Here is a 21224-nt window from a genome sequence, read left to right as displayed (position 1 = left end):
TTGTTCCATATGTCGCTTTTATATTCTCCCCCCTACATATTCGATATGTATGCTATAATACTATGACTTGCATTAATTTTTTGCACTAATTTTAATTTTTTTTAATAAAATTATTTAATAATATTTGTGTTAATAATATTAATTTTGTTAATAATATTAATAATTTATATTTTGTTGATAATAAATAATTCAAATCAAATATTATTTTTTTATTTTTATTTTTTAATAAAAATGTTTTTTAATAAAACATTTCTTACAGTTTTTTAAATTTTAATATTTTAGTGATATGAATTTATTTTTATATTTATTTATATTATTATTTATATTTATATATATTTTTTTCAATATATTAAAATAATAAATATTAATTTTTTTAATTTTAAAAATATTAATAAAATATTTTACATTAAATAATTTTATTAATATGTTTTTTGAATTAAGAATATGCATATATGATTATTACTGAATATATATAAAAATATAAAAATGAAAATAATAATTAAAATAGTTAAATAGATAATATTTAATTATTATTATATAACTCTCGAAAATTGCTTTCAAAAATATATGGCAAATGGATATCGCGTTGAAACTACTGTTTAGTTTTCAATATGATCATTTTCAATAATCTAAAAAATAATATATATATTTTTCTAAAAAATATTCTTGAGAATAATTTACAATATTGAAAATAATATTCTTAAGAGACTATATTTTTTCAAATAATTCTCTTAATTTCTTCTAAAATATTTTAAAATAATTTTATTATGCATGTATGCTTATAAAAAAATATATCATTAATTATATCACTAATATGTAATATAATACCTTGATTATTGAATTATTGAATTTATTTAGGGAATCTTATTTGTTGTATTCCTAATATTGAATGTATCTACTATTATAAATTACAAAGGAAAGGATGGTGTAACATATTAACATCATAATTTCATAATATCGTTATAAATTCATAAAAAACATAAATAAATGTAAATAAATATATTATATAAGCTGTTGATAAAAATATGATTGATTATTTCTTTTTTTATATGAACTTCAATATTTGCATAGTTTTTGTGCAATAATAGAGATTCTATTATATTTACAATTGACGGTTAATCAACAGTAATGATATTTTTAGATGTCATGATTCTGTAATATGCTATCATGATATAGCAATTTTCAATTATGACTTTTCAATTTTTAATTATAGTTTTACGTTATTTAGTGATGTAACATAATTAATAACGTATTATAGTAAAAATTATTGTATATTAGTAAAACAATAGTAAAGAAAATTATCAGTTCTTGTATCATTATTCCTTATTATTCCATGCTAAATATTTGTTGAATTATATAACAATACATTTAATTTATTGCAATCGACTTAGTGATTTCAAATTAGTTTCCTATCTCCTTTCTTTTCTAATCTTAAAGCTTTTCGTTCTTCCACTTTTTTACGCAATGCATCTATTTTTGATGAAGTAATATGTTGAAATTGTTGTTGTGGTTTTGATAATGATTTGTCATATCTGAAAACAAGTAAATGATTCTTATAATATATTTTGTTATAAAAATTGTAATAAAAAATTATTTTTGAAATTTTTATCATTTCTTCTAATGTGATTTCTTTAAAAATAAATTATATTCTTTTAATTATATTAATCAATTATCGAATTATCAAATCATACATTACTTATTGATATTCGTCAAAGTTTCTTTTTTGATATGAATTTTGTATTATAAAATATAAATATATATAATGCAACAATTTTTTTCTTTGTTTTTATTAATTTTTTAATTTTATTTATTAGATTTATTTTATAATTTACTAATTTTATTTATATTATCAATAATTATCAATAAAATTTTTGTATTTTTTTACAATCGTGATAGTTAATAATAATTTTACAACTAACTTATTTGCTTTGTATTCTTCGAGTGCTTTTCGTGTATCTTTGATTAAATTTTTCTGCCTTTCACGTTCTCGATTAATGATAGATTTTCTATTTTTGATCTCTTCGTCTAATTTCATTTTCATCCAAAATAATCTCTCTTTCAACTAAAAGAAATTGATAATATAATAATTTGACTGAAATTTTATTCTTCATTAATTTTTTATTTAATTTTTGTATATATCAATTTTTGACGATTGATGAATTCAAAAATATGTTTTAATTTTAAAAATTCATAATATCAGAAAAAAATGTCTCTGAAAACATATTATTGATATATAAATGTTAATAATACATGTTAATAAATATATATATATATATATATATATATATATATATATATATATATAATTTAATATAATTAGTAATAAATATATACATAATATATAATAAAATAATAATAATAAAATAACAATAAATCAATAAATATAGAATATTAATACAGGATATTAATATATTTTAGAGAATCGATTCTAAAAACTAAAATGAACAAATGTGAATATATGTCACAAAAATATCCATCAAAATTAAAATAAAATGAGATCCTTATTCGTTATATAACGTTCTCATTTCTCTTCATCTAGCGTAAATTTAAATTGTTTAATTTAATAAATAAGCTGTAATTGATTTTTTTATGTAACAACTTTGTTACATATGTATATATATATATATACATATATATATGATGACAAATACAAATATTAAACATTGACTTGATAGAAATGTTCTATCAATCAGATAATTTTTCCAATATATACTATATATTTCATGTAAATTTCTAGTTTTTCCAATATATACTATATTTTTCAATATTATATTTCAATATATATGTTATGATTATTAATTACATTTTTATTAAAATTTTTATTATAAATTAAATTTACGTTTACATAAGATCTATCATGACTAAGAATTAATAAGGTTTTAATTCTACTAATCCTTTTAAATATTTTGCAAAACTTTAATCAATATAGAAAGATGTTAAAATTATATTAAGACATATTTATAATTTATAATATTTAAATTCTTAAAATTAAAATTGGAATTCATTCGTCAAAAATTATTAATAAATAAAAAAATATATAAAAAGAACTATTAAAAAATAAAAAATTTATACAAAATTTCTTAAAATAAACTTCAATTTAATAATATAAATATTAATGGTTTATTATTGTTAATTGAATAGAAATGATATGAACTTCCGTTAAAGACATTTCGCAAAGAAGACCGAAGCCATTTGTTTCAGTTGGATCGAAATCCTTAAAGGGTAATTCTCGTAAAGATTGAATTGTTCTAATCTCTTGGATTAATTTGATTTTTCTTTGAATTTCATTCTCTCTTTGCTTTATCAATTGAGCTTTCAATTGCCGAGATTCTTCGGTAACTTCTGCAGCTAATTCGAAAAATTATTGGTATTTCATTAAACTTTATTTTAAAATAAATAATAATTAAATAAATATTTCTAGCATTTATTTAAAAAATTTTTTTAAATATTTTTAGGAATAATATTTTTATCATAATATTCTTTAAATATTTTTTGCAATATTGTATTATAAAAAAATCTTCTTCGTATTTTTAATATTTTTCTTTTTTATATTAAAAAATACATTAATATATTAAAAAATCTTGTATATATATAAAGTAATTTATAGTTTATTATTTAGTTTATTATTAATATCTATGACAAAATAAATGTTGTTTAAAAATATACCTCTTTGTTTCTTTTCATCAATCATAATATTGAAAGCTATGCGAGAAGCTTGTTCGATTTCACGGCATTTTTCAACCATTTCCATTACTTCTTTATTATGATTTTCTCTCCATTTCTCTAATTTTTCATAAATTTTTTGTTTCTATGAAAACAAAATAATAAATTTATATATGTATTCATAAATAATTATTATTTTGCGAAATAATATTTTGTTTTATTTATAATATTTGATTATATATTATATTATATATTATATATTATACATATTTCAATATTATATATAAATTAATATTTTATTTATCACGAGAATCAAATTTATTTGCGAATTATTTTTAAAAAAAAGTTGAAGCAAATAACATGATGCTGTTAATTAATTTACAAGAATGAAATAAAACTTTTACGAATAACATATTTTCTAATGGATAATTCTAGATAACGTATGGCCATTGGATATAATACGGACATTAAATATTTAACATTTGTGATTATGGTATATGCTTATGATATATTATTTATATAAAGATATTATTTATATAAAGTTGAAATTAAACATGGCAGATAATTCAAGATCTTACCGCTTGTTTAAAAAATATGTTTCCTTAGGAACAATATCTTTAAAAATCTAATTATGGAATGAAGAAAAAAGGAGAGTAATTATTTAGCACTTAATCTAGAAGCTAAAATTGTCAAAAAATAAGAACAAACAGACTAACGAAAACTCAAAATTTTCAAATTTGTCAAAAAAACCAAAACCATGATTCACAAGTTAATATGTTTTTTTGAAATATTAATTTATAACTAACATCGTGGAGTCTAGGATATTTTCATACATTTAATTTTTTTATAAAAACTATATAAATTTTAAATGTGTAATATTATTTATATAACAAAAATGAATGATACAAGTTAAAATAAGAATTTTTATTAATTTTAGATATATTTTATTTATATTTCATAATCGCTATTGACAAAGCAATATAATATGATTCCTTACCACGTAAAATATATCAAAATAAATAAATATATATATATATATATATATATATATATATATATATATATATATAAAGAATAGAAATGAATGTATCTAAAAAAAAAATCTTCAATTTGAAAATTCAAAAATACAAAAACAAATTTTGGGACGTATAAATTATGTACAAACTATTAATATATTTACAGGGTGTTAATAAATATGTAAGACATCTTTAGAGGATGGATTCTAAACATCAAAACGATGAAAAAAGTTTATATATACATATGTTTTAATAAGACTTAATTAATGAGTTATAAGCATTTTAATAAATTAAAATGCTTATAATTTAGATAGAGCAGGACGACAAAACGTGAGTGCGCGACAGTACCGTATTGCAATGTCGCTTACATAACGGAGCCTCTTAATGAAAATAAATATACTGATATTTTTTTATATACAATTGATTATTTCAAATGAATTTCAATATAAGATAATATACAATATACATAAATATGTATAATGTAAAATTTTAATTATGCAAATTAAAATCTATATAATTAGTTATTTAACAGAAACTTACCTCAAACAAATTACAGCAAATTCTACAATATTTGGAGTTATATAATGGATTATACATTTAAAATCATAAATGAATCGTTGTATTTCATTCAACTTGTCGTGTTTATCAAAATTCATAGAAGCAAATCAAAACACACTTCTTTAAGATTTTGAATTAGAAATATATTTTAATATATTATGCACAATTGCTTTTTTAATTATTTTTATATGTACAAGAAAGTCCGAAATACTTAAATCAATTTGAATTTCATTATTAAATTATTCGATCAAATCATACAAATATTTATCTTTATTTCACTTACACTAAATATTTTTCATTCTTAAATTATTTCTGCAGAGAGAAATAATAATTGATCTGAATATCAATATTATTAATATCATATATTCATAAAAAATGCATAAATATCGCATTGTTTTTTTTATATATGCTTGAATGAATATTACAAATTCACTAATTTTATTTTTACACTTTTATTTCTAATATATGTTACATGAATGTTACGAATGAACTGAATCCAGAACAAAGCAACATTATCTTAGAAACGGAAAAATTTGTTGACCTAGATTTTCGTATTCTTATACTTAAAACACACAAACATAACATTCAATTTTGAATATTACTATCTCATTTTTTCTTTCATCAAGTTTTTCAAATCTCTTTTTCTAACGCTCATTTGTTAGCAATGTTATTTCAGTAATACATTATCGTGTCACGGAATCAGTTCAGAATTTGGTGAAATAATACATATTTGAATATTTGTTTAAAATAAAGTTTTAATTAAATAATTTTCATGTAAATTTAAATAATTATAAATAAATAATCGAAATAATTTTATTTAAAGAAATTAACGAATAATAAATAAAAAAAAATCTAATATATAATAATAATATAAAAAGAAAAATGCAATGCTTAAATAACTTTTTTAATGGATATAAGATAATGGTATAATATTAAAGTATTATATTAAAATATAAATAAAATATTGAATTTCAACTTTCTTTTAGTAATCTCATATCGAAATAAAAAATATTGAATTTAAATGAAATAGAAACAAAAGTGTTTCAATTAATGCTTCAATTGGTCTACGAATTTCAAATTAATTCAAGTATTATTAGTGACTTTCTTAGCAAGTTGTTATGTGTAAAAAAATACATTCAATTTTTCTAATTTGAAATCTTATGGGACTGTGTTTTGATTTGCTTCTATGGATTTAAAATAGGCAGATTAAGTGTCATACAACAATTCAACTATGGATTTAAATAATATGTTTGTATCATAAAATAATTTATTTATGGATTTATATAAAGTGGTGTATATATTAATATTCTGGAATTTACTAAAACTTATTCCTTATAAGATTTTGTTTCATAATATAGTATAAGATATTTGTTACATAATAGAAGTTACATAATTCGTATATTATATTACATTACACTAAAATTTATTTAAAATGATTAATTATATATATTATATTATAAAAAAGTATCAATATGTTTATTTTCATTGAGGAGTACGCAAGCGACATAATTGTACGATACTACCGCATATCTAAGCGTTCTCGCTCTTTCGCCATCTCGCTTTATTTAATACAAACTCATTAATGGTTATAACTTCATGAACTTTTTTCATTATTTTGATGCCTAAAATCCACCTTCCAAAGATGTCCCACATGTTTATTAACACCCATATATATATATTCGTAAATAATTTGAAAAATCAATTTTAGAAGCCAAAACAAACACAAAAATTAATAATATATAAAAATGGTTGAGATTTATTTATTAAATTATAAAATAATTAATAATTAAACAAAACAAAACAAAATTATATTATTAACAAAATTAAATTGCTTTAAAAATATATATGTGTATAGTGAATCTTATAATAAATAAATAAATATAAATATAAATATAAATATTCGTATAAATATATCTACAAATTTTATAAATATTCGTATTTGTTCAATTATTTAAGCGATATTTTTCTAAACACGTTAATGGGGATATATGTTATTAACTAAATATTTATATAAATTTTATTGTAAAATAACGATTTAGTTTAGCAAAACAATAAACTTAAATAAATTATTACAAAATTAACAAGTATTCGTACCATAGAAATTTTGTGAACGTGGAATTAAAATATTTACAGAATTCTAAGTTCTCTTAGAATTTCATTTCTACTTCACAGTACTTTATCATTGTTAATAATAATTGAATAATAGAAAAGAAAAAGCAATCATTTGAGAAATTAAAAGGAATTTAACAGTTAGTGATAACATTTGTACAATGTTTTAAAAAATAAAATGTTATAAAAACTTGTCAAAAAATTTTACGAAAAGAATGTTTCTATTATATAATAAAATAACATGTAAAAAATCATTAATTAATAAAGAGAATTGAATGAAGTTGTTAGAGTTCGCAAAAAAATACATTGATTGAAATATAAGCTTCTGGAAATTTATTTTTTCAAATGAAAACAAATTCAATATATTTAGATGGATACATTATAAAAAAAATCAAATATGGAACTCGATTCAAAAAATTTTAAACAACAATAATAGTTAAGCACGAAGAAGGCTCCATCATAATACGAAGATGTATAATTGCTTGCGGTATCTATGATTTAATTTTCATTGAAGGAATAATGAATGAAAACACGTTCACAACAATTTAAATATTTTAAAAAATCATCAAATGCTTCTAAATTACAATTAAAAAATAATTATTTTTTTTAAAATGAAAATCTAAAATATAAGATTCTTATAGTCTCAAACTTATTTTATAATGCATTTCTTTTGTCTTAAAAGTGCCTTAAAATCTTTTCTTAATATAAATCTATGATTAGCCTGATTGATAGATATAATGATTAATAGATATAATAATTTCTATGATATAAAAATATCATTGAACATTTATGGACAGAAAAAAGATTGAGAAATCAAGAGATAATCAATAAAAAAATTTTAAAAAGAAAATTTAAGAATATTTGAAATAATATAGAAGAAATAATTACTAAAAAAAATAGTATATAGTATATTTTATTTATTATTTGTAAATTTGTATTATTTGTATTATTTGCAAAATATTATTAGATGTAAAAGCAGCCTACCAAAATATTAATTATTGTAAAATTATTTATATTTTTTATAATAACTGAATAATTATGAATACTTATAAGATGTTAATTTTATAATAATTTATTTAAATTTATTGTTTTGTGTTATACTAAAATATTATTTTGTAATAGAATCAATTATTTAAAAAGTTTTTTGAAACATACTAATGTATTACATAAGTATGTATGCATTTCTTTTTTCTATCTAAATTCTATAGAATAAAAAATAACTCTCGAAAATTTCAAATCAAATAGTAAAAGATTTATGAATTGCAAAAACAATTAAAAAAATGTGATAAAAAAATTTCTATTTTTTTATAATTTGTTTTTTATGTTTTTTATGTTTTTTAACTGTTAAATAAATTATTATTTTATTTTTATTTAATAGTTAAAATATTTACAAAATAAATTAATTTATATTTTTTACTAAATAATATCTTTATATCTGATTATATGATTATTTTATATTTCTTAACTATGTTCATTGAAAATTTATGGAAGCTTATTATATCATGTATAAGTTGCATAAAAAAATTTTTTTCTAATGTTTATTAGAAAAAATACTTTATTAGAAAAAAAAAGTAATAACAAGAAGATTGACATTAAATATTTTAAAACATATAATAGATATTAATTTGATTACATGATAAGATACATAATAAGACATTTTAAGTAATATTTATATCATGCAATATAGATATAATAAATATGTAAACAAAATAATTTTTTGATGATCTAAAGTGACTTTTTTTTATTCATTTAAAACTATATATATTCGCCTTGTAAACAATTAGTTTTTATATTTTTAATTTTTAATCTCATCTTTTTTAAAATAATAATCATCATTACTTAATTTTTACTTAAATTGTAAGTGTCTTGTTGATCAAAATTTATCTTGTTAGTTCAGATTGGAAAGTATAGATAGGAATTATTATAATTGATTACTTATAATGTTATACTATAAAATTCAATAAAAAACATAGTCTTTCTTAGCCTATTATTAAATCAAAAATTAATAAAATAATCTCAAAAAATGATTTATATGTTTATCATAATATAATTTTTAATTTTTAATTCAATAAAGCATCTTGTAATTTTTAATTAGCGTTTTTATAAATAAAATTATTTTTATTTAATTTTATCATTATTATAATTTTTGTTCTTTTATGTTATTATTGCATTAATTTTTGAGATTTGCAAAATAAGATTGTTATTATTTCATAATTTCTCTTACATATTTGTACATGTTTGTAGGTGCATAAACATAATTATGCAAATATTATTTGTCTATATTATTTTTATAATAGAATAATGCTAATTGAATTAATACGTTAACTGCCAATTACGAAATAACTCGTAGTTTGCGTTATTGCGTCACTATGAGTTATCTCGTAGTTTGTTTACTTGCCATATCTGTACACGAATTAACTCGTAGTTGATTTCTGCAAAGAGCTTTCTGTTATATAAATCAACTATGATATAATTCGCAATTCAAAAAAACATATTCTATTGCTATGCTTATATCAATAGAATATGTTTTTTGATAAATACTATGTACTGTAATAGAAGATTTTAATAATATAATATGATTAAATTAAATTAGCTTTTTTTTTAAATTAGCTTTTACACCGGAGTCCTGAACAGAACCGTAGCAGTCAACGTATTGAATCATAATTTATTGCATTGTGATTACAAAATAATTGAAATTATACAATTCAAAAATTTCAATTAATTCAATTGCTAATTGAATTATTTTATCATCATTGTAATTATATGCGATATGAATTATAATAATATATAATTAAAATATATTAAACAATGTAATTAAAATTCGACAGTTTAAAACTGAAAAAAAAAAATATTAATATTTTTAAATATTAAAATATTTTTTCCATGTGTAATTTTTTTTTTCTATTTAATGAATCATAATATGTGATTTATTTTTTTAATATAGATAATATATTGTAAATATGAATTATATTATTTTTTAAATATATGTCTAAATTATAATGTGGAAAACAAGAATTTATAAATAATATTTATCACTAATATTTTTTCATCTTTTATTCTAACATTTTTGTTTATCTAACATTCTTGTTTATCATGATATCTGAATTTATAATATCTCAAATTTAATATTTATTTAATAATTATAATGAATACTAATATAATTATATATAATTAATGATATTTATCGTTATAACTTCAATAATTATAAGTTTCAGTCGCTTAAAGATTGTTTTATATTTTATTTTTGCATTCTGCAAATCCAAAGGATCTATAAACATTGGCTTATGTATATGCAACCATAGATATGTAACAGAAATTATATGAAGTAATAATAATTTTTTTTGGAAAAAACTAAAATCAAACAATCATAATATGCAAAGAAAAAACATTAATTATTCAAAATATTAATTTCTATAATATATGCAAAAATCATAGATCAATTAAAGACAATCATTTTCATTCCAAATATATATATATAATAACAAAATATTTTAATTTATTGATAATGATTTTATAAAAAAAATTATAAAAATTATAAATTGTAGAAAAAAATATAATTTTTTGATATAAAATTTCATATGATATTAATTTCAAATTAACATGATATTTGAAGTAAAAATGAAAAAGGAGGATATAAAATTTTAGTTTCGGAAATTTATTGATTTTCAAGATATTAATGAAAAATTTTTAGTACACATTGAAAGTTATATATATAGATAATATATTATTAATACATTATTTTATAAATATTATTATACTAGATATTATTAACACAATTCCTTTTATATTTTGGAAATCAATAAATTAATGAAACTATATTTAGAGTTCTTTTTCTCTCTTTTTTATAAATATCATGCTAATTCGTGATTTATATTATATCTATACTATTTTTTGTTTATGATTTTTCTTTAATTGTTTATATTAAACGAGCCACACGATTCTGCTTCCCAATTAGATCTCAGTTAGAACTTTTTCTTTCTTTTTTTCTAATTGTTACTCTCGTTCTTAACTGATTTTTCCATCATAAATAAATTAACTAATATGTACATAGTCAATGAAATAAAATATATGAAATATATGAAAATTGAAAAAAGAATATATATAGTCTATTATTGGTAAGATTTGTAACACTTACTTTCTTTAGAGGTATAAAAAAAGTCATTCTTTTATAGTGAAAAGGAATATGAGTCACAATTAACTCATAAGCTGCATATAATCTTAGCTCAGATAATTGATAAATCTTTTACTACTTAACACAATTTATGATATTTTTTCGAGAATTAATTTTTAATCCTTAGAATGAAATTAGATAAAAAAAAGAAATATATTTATGCAAAATATACAAACTATTATATTTCGCGAAACTTTTGAATAGTTAATTTTAAAAATTAAAACAAAAAAAAGTTAGTTCATAAAAATTTCAAGTAAAATTTTTTCATTAAATTATAATTTATAAGTAATTTAAGTTTGTGTTAAATAAAATAAGACTAAAATAAAATGAAATGATTCTATATCTATCATATCGTCATAATATTTCTATTTTATTTATCATTTTCTATCTACTTCATTTATCAAAATTATTTATAATTTAATAAATAAACTTTTAACAAATTTTTATATTTATTTTGACTTCCAAATGTATCAAGTATATATATATTTATATATATGTATATATATATATATATATATATTTATTTATTTATTAGTCTATACACTTTGCATATTTCAAAATTATATAAATTTTTGGAATTTAAATTTGAATCTTTCTTTATAAAACGTATTATTCCGCGATATATCTATTACATTGTCCTTTATATATAGCTTTAAATATACATATTTTGATTTATTTATTTTGTTCATATTTTTATTTTATTCTATGTTATAATATATATATGCGTGAGTCAATTGTGTAAATATTATATTAAATAAAATGAAAAATTAATAAAATTTTAACATGATTTTTCCAAAAAATAATCGAATTGCAAATTATGTTCTTATAATAAGTTTAATTCTTATGATGAAAAGAAGAAAAAAAAAAAAAGAATTTTGATATTGAAAAATTAGTTTAAAATCAATTTTTCATTCTAATATTAATTTCTACCAAATCAATATTAAATTAACTTGTGACTAGAGATTTGAAACGCTTGAATTATTTACAGTTTATAAAATTTAATGCTTTAAAAATTGATTATTTGTTTTGAAAATTTTTATTATTTTAAAAGTCGTAAAAATCTCGACAAATTTGAAATTTTTAATTATTTTGTTTTACTCTTATTTATTTTTGATTTTTTTTCAAAATTGAAACGATATTATTTGATTTTAATTCAAAAGCAAAAATAAAAGTTTCAAAGTTTCAAAGTTTCAAACTTTCTAATGAGCATTTTCAAGATTTTCAAAATTTTCAAAAATTCTTAAATTATTTAATTTAGCTTAAAAGATTATGATTTTGTATAATGTTATACAATATTCAAAGTATCTCAAATTCCATTATGTCACTACTTGTATTAATTTATTAGCATTCTATACCTTACCTCTTTTCGTACTGTTTCTGCATGAGCTTTAATATCATTTAATAACAATTTCTTCGCAATAAAAGCATTCTCGCGAGTTAACAATGCTAAAAGATGTTTTTCTTTTATTTTCAGTAATTCTTCTTCTCTTTGTTGCTGCCGTTTCTCTTCTTCTAATTTTAATATCAAGGATGGATCTACACTCCCTTCTGTTAATGCTTTTAATCTAAAATTTCATACATCAAACAGAAACATATTTAAGAATTATTTGAAAACGAAAAAACTAATAATATAATAATATAAGAATAATATAAATATGAGAATGCAATTTTATTTTCGACATAGAATAGGTATTATTAGATGTTACAATTAAAGATGTTAAAGATGTTACAAATTTTATATAAAAAATCGAAAAATTCTAATAGTTAATTAACATGAAATTTGGAATAGAGAAAAGAATTGGAAAAATATGCAATTTTTTAAAAATATTTTAGTTTTCGAATAATGAAAAACTTTTAATATTATATGAATTTTATCTATACATATGTAATTAATACAATCATCATTGTCAAATATTTAATAATCAATCTTAATAAAATTTATAGAGTATTCTACATAAAATTTTCAATTGATCTTATGAAAAATTGCAAATATTAGTAGTTTTTTCGGAGAATTTTAAAATTTAACCTAATTCAATATTTTTAAAATCTTTTTTTTTAAAATCATTATCTGAATTGTATCTAAAATAATTATCATATTTCTACGCTAAATATTTTTATCTGCAAATTGATTTTTTTATATTTTTATATAAAATATCTTAGTACTTGGAACATACTTAATGTTTGATAAATATAATTTAATTTCTTGAAAATGATTTATCAGACTTTTCGATTATGAATAGAACATTTTAGATGAGCAAGATGTAACTAGACATCAAGTATTAGACATTCAATTATTATTAGTTTTTAAATTTTAATTATTCATATTGGAAATGTCGTTTAAACGGAAATATTACTTAAATATTACTTTCTACTAATAATTTCTTCAATATAAAGATAAAGAATATTTATATCAAAATTAATATGTAAAAAAGCTCAAAAACTTTAATGAAAAATTGAAAAGAGATCTTAATTTTAAAGTGAATAATGATTGATAAAATTTAAATTAAATAATATTTGTTAAATAGTAAAAAAAAACTTTTAAGATACAGCTATTGTTAACATTCTAAAATTAGTTTTAAATTTTTACAAGAAGAGTAATATGCATTGAAAAATATTTATAATACCGATAAAAACAGAATGAAAAAAATCACAAAAATCACAAAAAAGTTTAGTCTTAGTTTTCCGCTGTGATAAATCAATTCCTAGCGAAAAATGAATAAAGATAGTATTACTGCATTTGTTTATGCAAATACTACTGGATTTTAATTATTACCAGTACTAATAATAACAAAAATAAGAATGTTTTGATATTTTAAAAATATTAATATGAATGCTCTGCCAATTATCTATATCAATCTATCTATCAATCTTTGAATGGATAATGTTATTTTCATTGAATAAAGAATGCTTCTTAATAACAATTAAAAATAAATTGAAAAACAAATACAGAAAGAAAACTATTAATAGTTATTAAAAAATGTTAATTCATATCATAATTGCAAAATATTAAATAAAAAAAATTTATTAAAATAATGTATTTTTGTTACATTCAATGGATTATAGAATAATTAATTATAGAATAATCAAATGTTTCAAAAAAATGTATAAAAAAGATTTGCTATAAAAATTAATATTATGCTTTACTTAATATAAATGAAGAAATAATAAAATTTCATAAAAAATTAAATATAAATTTTATAAAAATTAATCTTAAACTATTGTTATCATTATAAGAAATATTTAATCAAATATCAATAATGCAACATTAAAAAGGCCATGGAGAAAGTTTATGATATTAAAAATGGAGACAGCGCAAAAGAATCAAACATAATTTATAATATATAAAATTTTGTACTAGAAAAGCTAAAATTGTATAATCTGAATACGTTTATCTGCTATTATTGCGAATACATTACTTCTTATTATCAATAATCGAGATTCCATTATATTTATATCTACTCACTTTTTTATAAATTTAATTAGAAAATTTCTTATGATTTCTTATGATATATATATATATATATATATATATATATATATATATATATATATATATGTATAACGAGAAAATTATTTTTGCTTATTATAGCCCAGAAATTAATTTATATTTTATTTTTGCTCAAGTTATCTATGAATAAATAAAATATTAAATATACTGATATTTATTCATTTATGTTTATGTACATATTACAGTGATGATTGCATAGTGTTGTATTGTTAAAAAAATATATACGTATAAGTAGAATTCGATATATTAATAGTTTTTTTTAAATAATTAAAAAATTACAATATATCCTTAATGATCTAATGACAAAACTAATGACTATTAATATCAAATGTGTATCTAGACACAATATTTAAATATTTTAGCTAAATGTAGTTCTATAAATAAGTAATTTTGAATTTTGAACATATATATATATTCTTTCCTTATCGATATCAATTTTGTTTGAAATATGTTATAAAATATGTTGTATCATTTTAAACAATTTTTTCTATTATATTATATTTAAAATTGTATTTTTATATAAATATTTATGATTAATATATATATATTTTTTTTTTTGAAGAAATATATATATATTTTGAATTTTGAATATATATATATATATATATATATATATATATATAATATATATATATATTAATATATAATATATAATATATAGTTATGACGTAGTAATAAAGTAATATATGTATATGTAGTTACTTTTTTATTTCTCTTTCTTCAAGGTTGATTACATGAGCACATTCCCTTAATGTTGAAGCTGTTGTATGCTTTATTTCGACTGGCTAAAATAAATAAATAATTAAAAAGCATAGGAGATAAAAATTATTTTTCGAATAGAAAAATAATCTTTAAGAAATGTAATATCAAAATGAATCCATAATAAAAGTCTTACATTCTTTTAAGTTTAAAAAATATTTTCTCCTATCTAAAATTATGTTTATTTTTTGAATAAAAAAAATTTAATGAAAGAAATTATTTTTAAAGATAATAAAAATTGTAATAAAAATCAAATAATATTATAAAAAGTCAAATTTTAATATGATTTTTATAAGTATTATTATTAATTATAGTTATATTATAATTATTATATATTATAATTTTCTTCACCTTAAAGTTTGGAATTGATTTTCGTACAAAAATTGTTTTTGATTTTTGTTTTTCAATTGATTTCTCTAAAAATTTGTAACGTTGGAAACAATTTGGAGCATTTTTATTCGCATCTTTTAACAAATTCATTGCATTTAACTTGTTGGTTTTTCGTAATGATTCTAATTTTATCTCCGTCAATGGTTTAAGATAATTCGATCTTGGAATTTTTCGTGCGAACTTCGTCACTGACAAATCCTATCCAGGTGATATGAGTCTTCAAAAAAGGAAATCTTAATGATTTGTTAACTGTTTTAATTTATATCAAATCATATATTTGAATTAATTTGATAATTACATTTAAATAATATATTTATTAATATCTATATATGTATATCTACATATATATATAAATATTTCATAATATTAAAAGAATCATTCGAAGTTACTTAAAAATAATTTAATCTAAAAATCATTTTAAAATTCTTTAAAACTCATTCGAAATTGTTTAAGTAAGTAACATAATTAATTAATGAATTAGTTAATAAAATATTTCTATGTAAAGCATATAATTTATAAACATAACAATGACTCATAATAAAACTTGAGCGACCTTTAAAACAGAATAATTTTTTTAAAATTGTATCAAACTTAAATTTTTCTAAAATATTAGAAGAATTAGTTTATTAAATAATATTTTTATTTTTCTAATTGAATAAAATGTAATTCGGTATGTAATTCATAAAAGATTATATGAAATGTGAAAAATTGAATTTTATCCAAAAACATTATATTTAAATGTTAAAATATAAAGTATAATATATAAGGTATAATATATAAGTATAATATATAATATATAAAGTATAAGAAATTAATTAATAAAAAATATAATAAAATTAATAGAAAACGTATAGAAAAAATAATATACGATAAAAATTAATAAGTTATATAATATTTGAAAATGTACGATCCAAAATATTTGTCGATACATAATATATTTTAATATATATATATAATATTTCGATTTTTTCATAGCATTAATAGAAATAAATAAAATAAATATTTCTAAGCAGATGACAATCGATTGGATAAATTTTTAAAAATAATTTTGCTTATTAAAAGAAATATTTGTAATATTGGTAATTTGGAATACTAAAATATTTAAAAATTTATTAACATTATTTAATTTATAACATTATACTTATACGACAAATAATAAGAATGAATGATCTAACTAATAAAATTTGTGTAAAAATTATAATTTTATTTTTGATTTACAGAGGAATAAATTCAATTTCTTAAAAAATTTTTTCAAATATTCAATTGTTGATATCATAGTCAAAATAAACTAATTTATTTAATCTATTTATTTTATTTTTATTTCATTAAATAAATTTTGCAAATATTCTAAGAATATAAAATACGATATGAGATTTTAGATTTCAATACTGTATTACTAATTTGGAAAATAGAAAATAAAGATAATTTGGAATATAGAATATTTAAAATGTTATATTATTCAAATTAAATAATGAATTAAGCAAATAAAATTAACTGTAGACTAAAAATTAACTTGTGCTTGTCTATATTGCATATATAATATCTTAAAAATATGAGAATCTGTTAATTGAAAATTCTTGAAATAATTTCATGTAACATTTTTCTTTGTAAAAATTTTTGTTATAATTTTGTTACAAATTATTAATAAAAAATAACGGAGCACATAAGCTAATCAACTCTCGATAATAATTCGCTATATGCTATCGATTGAGCACAAATAAATCCAAGCAATATATGCAGAAAAAAGTATATCGAATATAATAAATATTTTTTATTTACAAAAAATTATATGGAATAAAAGATGAATAATTTCAATATATAATATTCAGTATGTTTTTTTCGATATATATTGCTTGAATTTATTTGTGTTTACTCGATAACACATACATACATAGATAATACTATCGTTGCAACTCTAGTAGATTACACGCTTTATAATTAACCAATGTTTTTTTAACAAAACCATAACAAAAGAAAATGTTGAAAATAAAAATCTTTGGTTAACGAATTCCTATATTTTGAGACACTTTGTATTACCTTATATTATATTTAAAAATATATGTATATATTTAAAAATTCGTAGACTTTCATTTTCTAAGTCCATTTTTATTTTTTACAATGTAATGCGAAACAAAACTTCTCATTTATTAAATTCTTAATAAGCAAACTGTAAATTATGTTATAACTTAATAAATAAATTTTAATCAATATTTTTACATATCAACTTTTATATTTATTTTGACTTTTAAAATTAATTCTCCAAGATATCTTATGAATATATATATTCTAATAAATTTTATAAAGATAACAGCTTAAAATATAGAGGAAATCTTAAGAAAGATTTCATTTAAATTGGAAAAAAAAATTTTTTTCGAAAAATTCTATTATACATATTTATTGCCGATTGCCATCTGTTTATGTGTAAATAATTAGTAAATAGAAATCAGAATTGATACATATACTATCACGTAAACATAGAATTCAATATGTAATATGCATTGAATGTTTTTTAAATTATAACTCGAAAAATAAAGCCAATTGATTATTTATTACAGAAAAAGTTGATTAAAATAATTTTCTTTCTAAATTTCAAAATTATTAAAAATGTTAAAAACAATTAATCGGTAATGATCAAAGTTTCAATTACAATATAGATATATTTGTATTATGACAATAGAAATAAATATATTAAATTAGATATAATACTTATACATTTTCAACTTTACAAATTACTCACTTCGGGTGTATTGGGAGGCACATTTAAACGAGTTTTTGGTCGATTTAAGACATTCATAAACATGGGAGTTGTTGATTCCTTTTTAGGAATTTTTATATTTCGTAAATATTTTTTCAAATGCTCCTGAAGTTTCTTTAAAAAATTACTTATATGTTATTCTTATTTTTTAATGATATATGATATATGATATATGATATATATAATATATCATAATATAATATAATATATATATATATATAATTTTATATATATATATTTTATTATATATATATATATATATATATATAAAAAATAAATAAAATTGTAATTGCTTTAAAGTCACTAAATTGTAGTAAAATCGAACCTCTAAATATGGTGTTGCTTCTAATAATGGGAACACAAGATTTTGCTCTACAAAATGTTCCTCAAATGTCAAACAACCTTTTTCCAGGAAAAAATTCGGAGTTTCTGCACGAAGAAGATAACCAATTAAATTTAAAATTTTTTTTACTTTAAAATAAACAAAACAATCAATTGAATCTTCAAAAAATATATTGAATATTCTGTATGACAAAATGTATACAAGCACTGAAATATTAAATTTATTAAAATAATATGAAAGTTTTTTTGAAAAAAAAAGAAGAATTAATAAAAAATTATGAACTTACACATCGTTTGATGCAAATCATTATAATTACGACAGTTTTGTTTATCCAAGTAATCTTTACTTACTGATTCTAAAAAAATTGTATAACGAACTATATTCATGAACAAATCGATGAAGATACTTTGCAACGAAATTGGCATAATCTATATAAAAAGAAAATTATACTATTATATATATATATATATAAATTTAAAATTAATTAATATATATATATACATTAATTAAAAATTTTGTTATATAAAAATGTAATTTCACCCTAAGTTCCTCAATTTCATTAAAATGTTGTTCAATTGGGTTGAAATCAAACTTGCACTTATCCTTTGATTTTTTTTCAACAAATAAGAAAATGCAAAATTCATCTGGACTTAATTCTTGCTTTAATATCAGATATACATCCAAAATTTTTATCAATGGAATTAGAATAGGTAATTGAAAGACATTTGTCTTCATTAACTAAAAAAAAATTGATTAATTATTAGTAAATATTTGAAATTATATTTGAACTATTAGTAAATATTGAAAATTATACCTCTTCTTCAGTGCAATTCATTTTTAAGGAATCTAGCTTAATAATCTATTATCTCTTATAGTTTAAATATTACAATTTTTATTAATTTAAAAATTCTTAAATTCGTTAATAATACTTATTAAAATTAATAAAATTAATTTAATATTTCGTCTAATTTCACAAAACGGGAAATATAAGAAGATTGATTGATAAATTCAGAATGTTTCAATAAATAAAGCAAACTTCAAGATTAATTGCTACTAATTAATAAAATTAATTTAGAAAAATATTAAATCTTTTGCAATTTTTATTCATCATTTCAAATACAATTTCAACATTTCAAATGATGAAAAAAATCAAAATTAATATAATAATAATATATTGTTTATTAAACTCTTAGTTAATATTTTCTTAAAATTAATATGATAATAATAAAAACTATTTTTTTTCAATAAAAAATTATATTGAATTATATTATAATTATAATATAATAATAAATAAATAAATAAGTATTAATGAATAAATAAATATTTAACTTAACATTTTTTTTGAAATATATATTTGGATTTGTTTGTGTTCGGTTGATACATAGTTAATGCTACTGTATATGACATATTTATTTAAAAACTATATAAAAATCTCAAGATTTATTAAAATATTTTTAAAAAAATGTTACATATAAATACATGTACATTTACAAAAATTTTAAATTTTTATTTGAAAATTTTAATTTTACTTTATTTTATTGTTGAAAATTATTGTAAAAATTGAAAAAATATTATTGTATGGAATATTTTTAACAAATTTTATAATATAAAAATATTTAATAAAACAAATACTTTTAAATACTATTAACTACTATTAATAGTAAATAATTTATTAAAAAATTAAATAATACAACGAAATCTTTTTAATTTTTTTTACATTAATAAATAATAGAATAAAATTAATAATCAATTTTTTTTTACCAAGATATCGCAATTTTTTATCGATATATTAAGATATGTATTATATTTTGAAGTTATTCTATTTTATTTCATATTAATACTTATTTATTTCTTTAATGTTTCTTTAATGTAAAAAGTATATATTTTTATTTTATAAATCTTTTTATTTCTAAAAAAAAATAAGAGATTAATAGAAATTGAATTTTTGTAAA

The 21224-nt window shown here is 17.8% G+C and overlaps 1 protein-coding gene across 1 annotated transcript; it reads right to left on the bottom strand.

Moving 5' to 3' along the window:
- Positions 1-1028: 1028 nt before the first annotated feature.
- LOC107964702 lies at positions 1029-20107 on the bottom strand. The gene is made up of 11 exons (XM_026441697.1): positions 20087-20107; positions 19813-20010; positions 19559-19700; positions 19255-19478; positions 18912-19043; positions 15728-15810; positions 12878-13082; positions 3667-3808; positions 3155-3348; positions 1886-2062; positions 1029-1552 (listed from the first exon to the last, which is right to left on the bottom strand). The coding sequence occupies exons 1-11, from the start codon at positions 20105-20107 to the stop codon at positions 1397-1399; spliced, it is 1674 nt and encodes a 557-aa protein (XP_026297482.1). The 3' UTR covers positions 1029-1396.
- Positions 20108-21224: the final 1117 nt, after the last annotated feature.

Source organism: Apis mellifera, linkage group LG7 (assembly GCF_003254395.2).
Source record: "Apis mellifera strain DH4 linkage group LG7, Amel_HAv3.1, whole genome shotgun sequence".
Lineage (NCBI taxonomy): Eukaryota > Metazoa > Arthropoda > Insecta > Hymenoptera > Apidae > Apis > Apis mellifera.
This window is presented reverse-complemented; position numbering and strand designations above follow the sequence as displayed.

Bases quoted from the DNA above. Each gene is read 5' to 3' on its own strand.
- LOC107964702 (XM_026441697.1), bottom strand. From the start codon at position 20,107: ATGAATTGCACTGAAGAAGAG. The intron at 19,479-19,558 runs GTAAGTTCATAA...TTAATATTTCAG, and splicing joins TGATTTGCATCAAACGATGT to TGCTTGTATACATTTTGTCA. The intron at 19,044-19,254 runs GTTCGATTTTAC...AATTTTTTAAAG, and splicing joins AAGCAACACCATATTTAGAG to AAACTTCAGGAGCATTTGAA.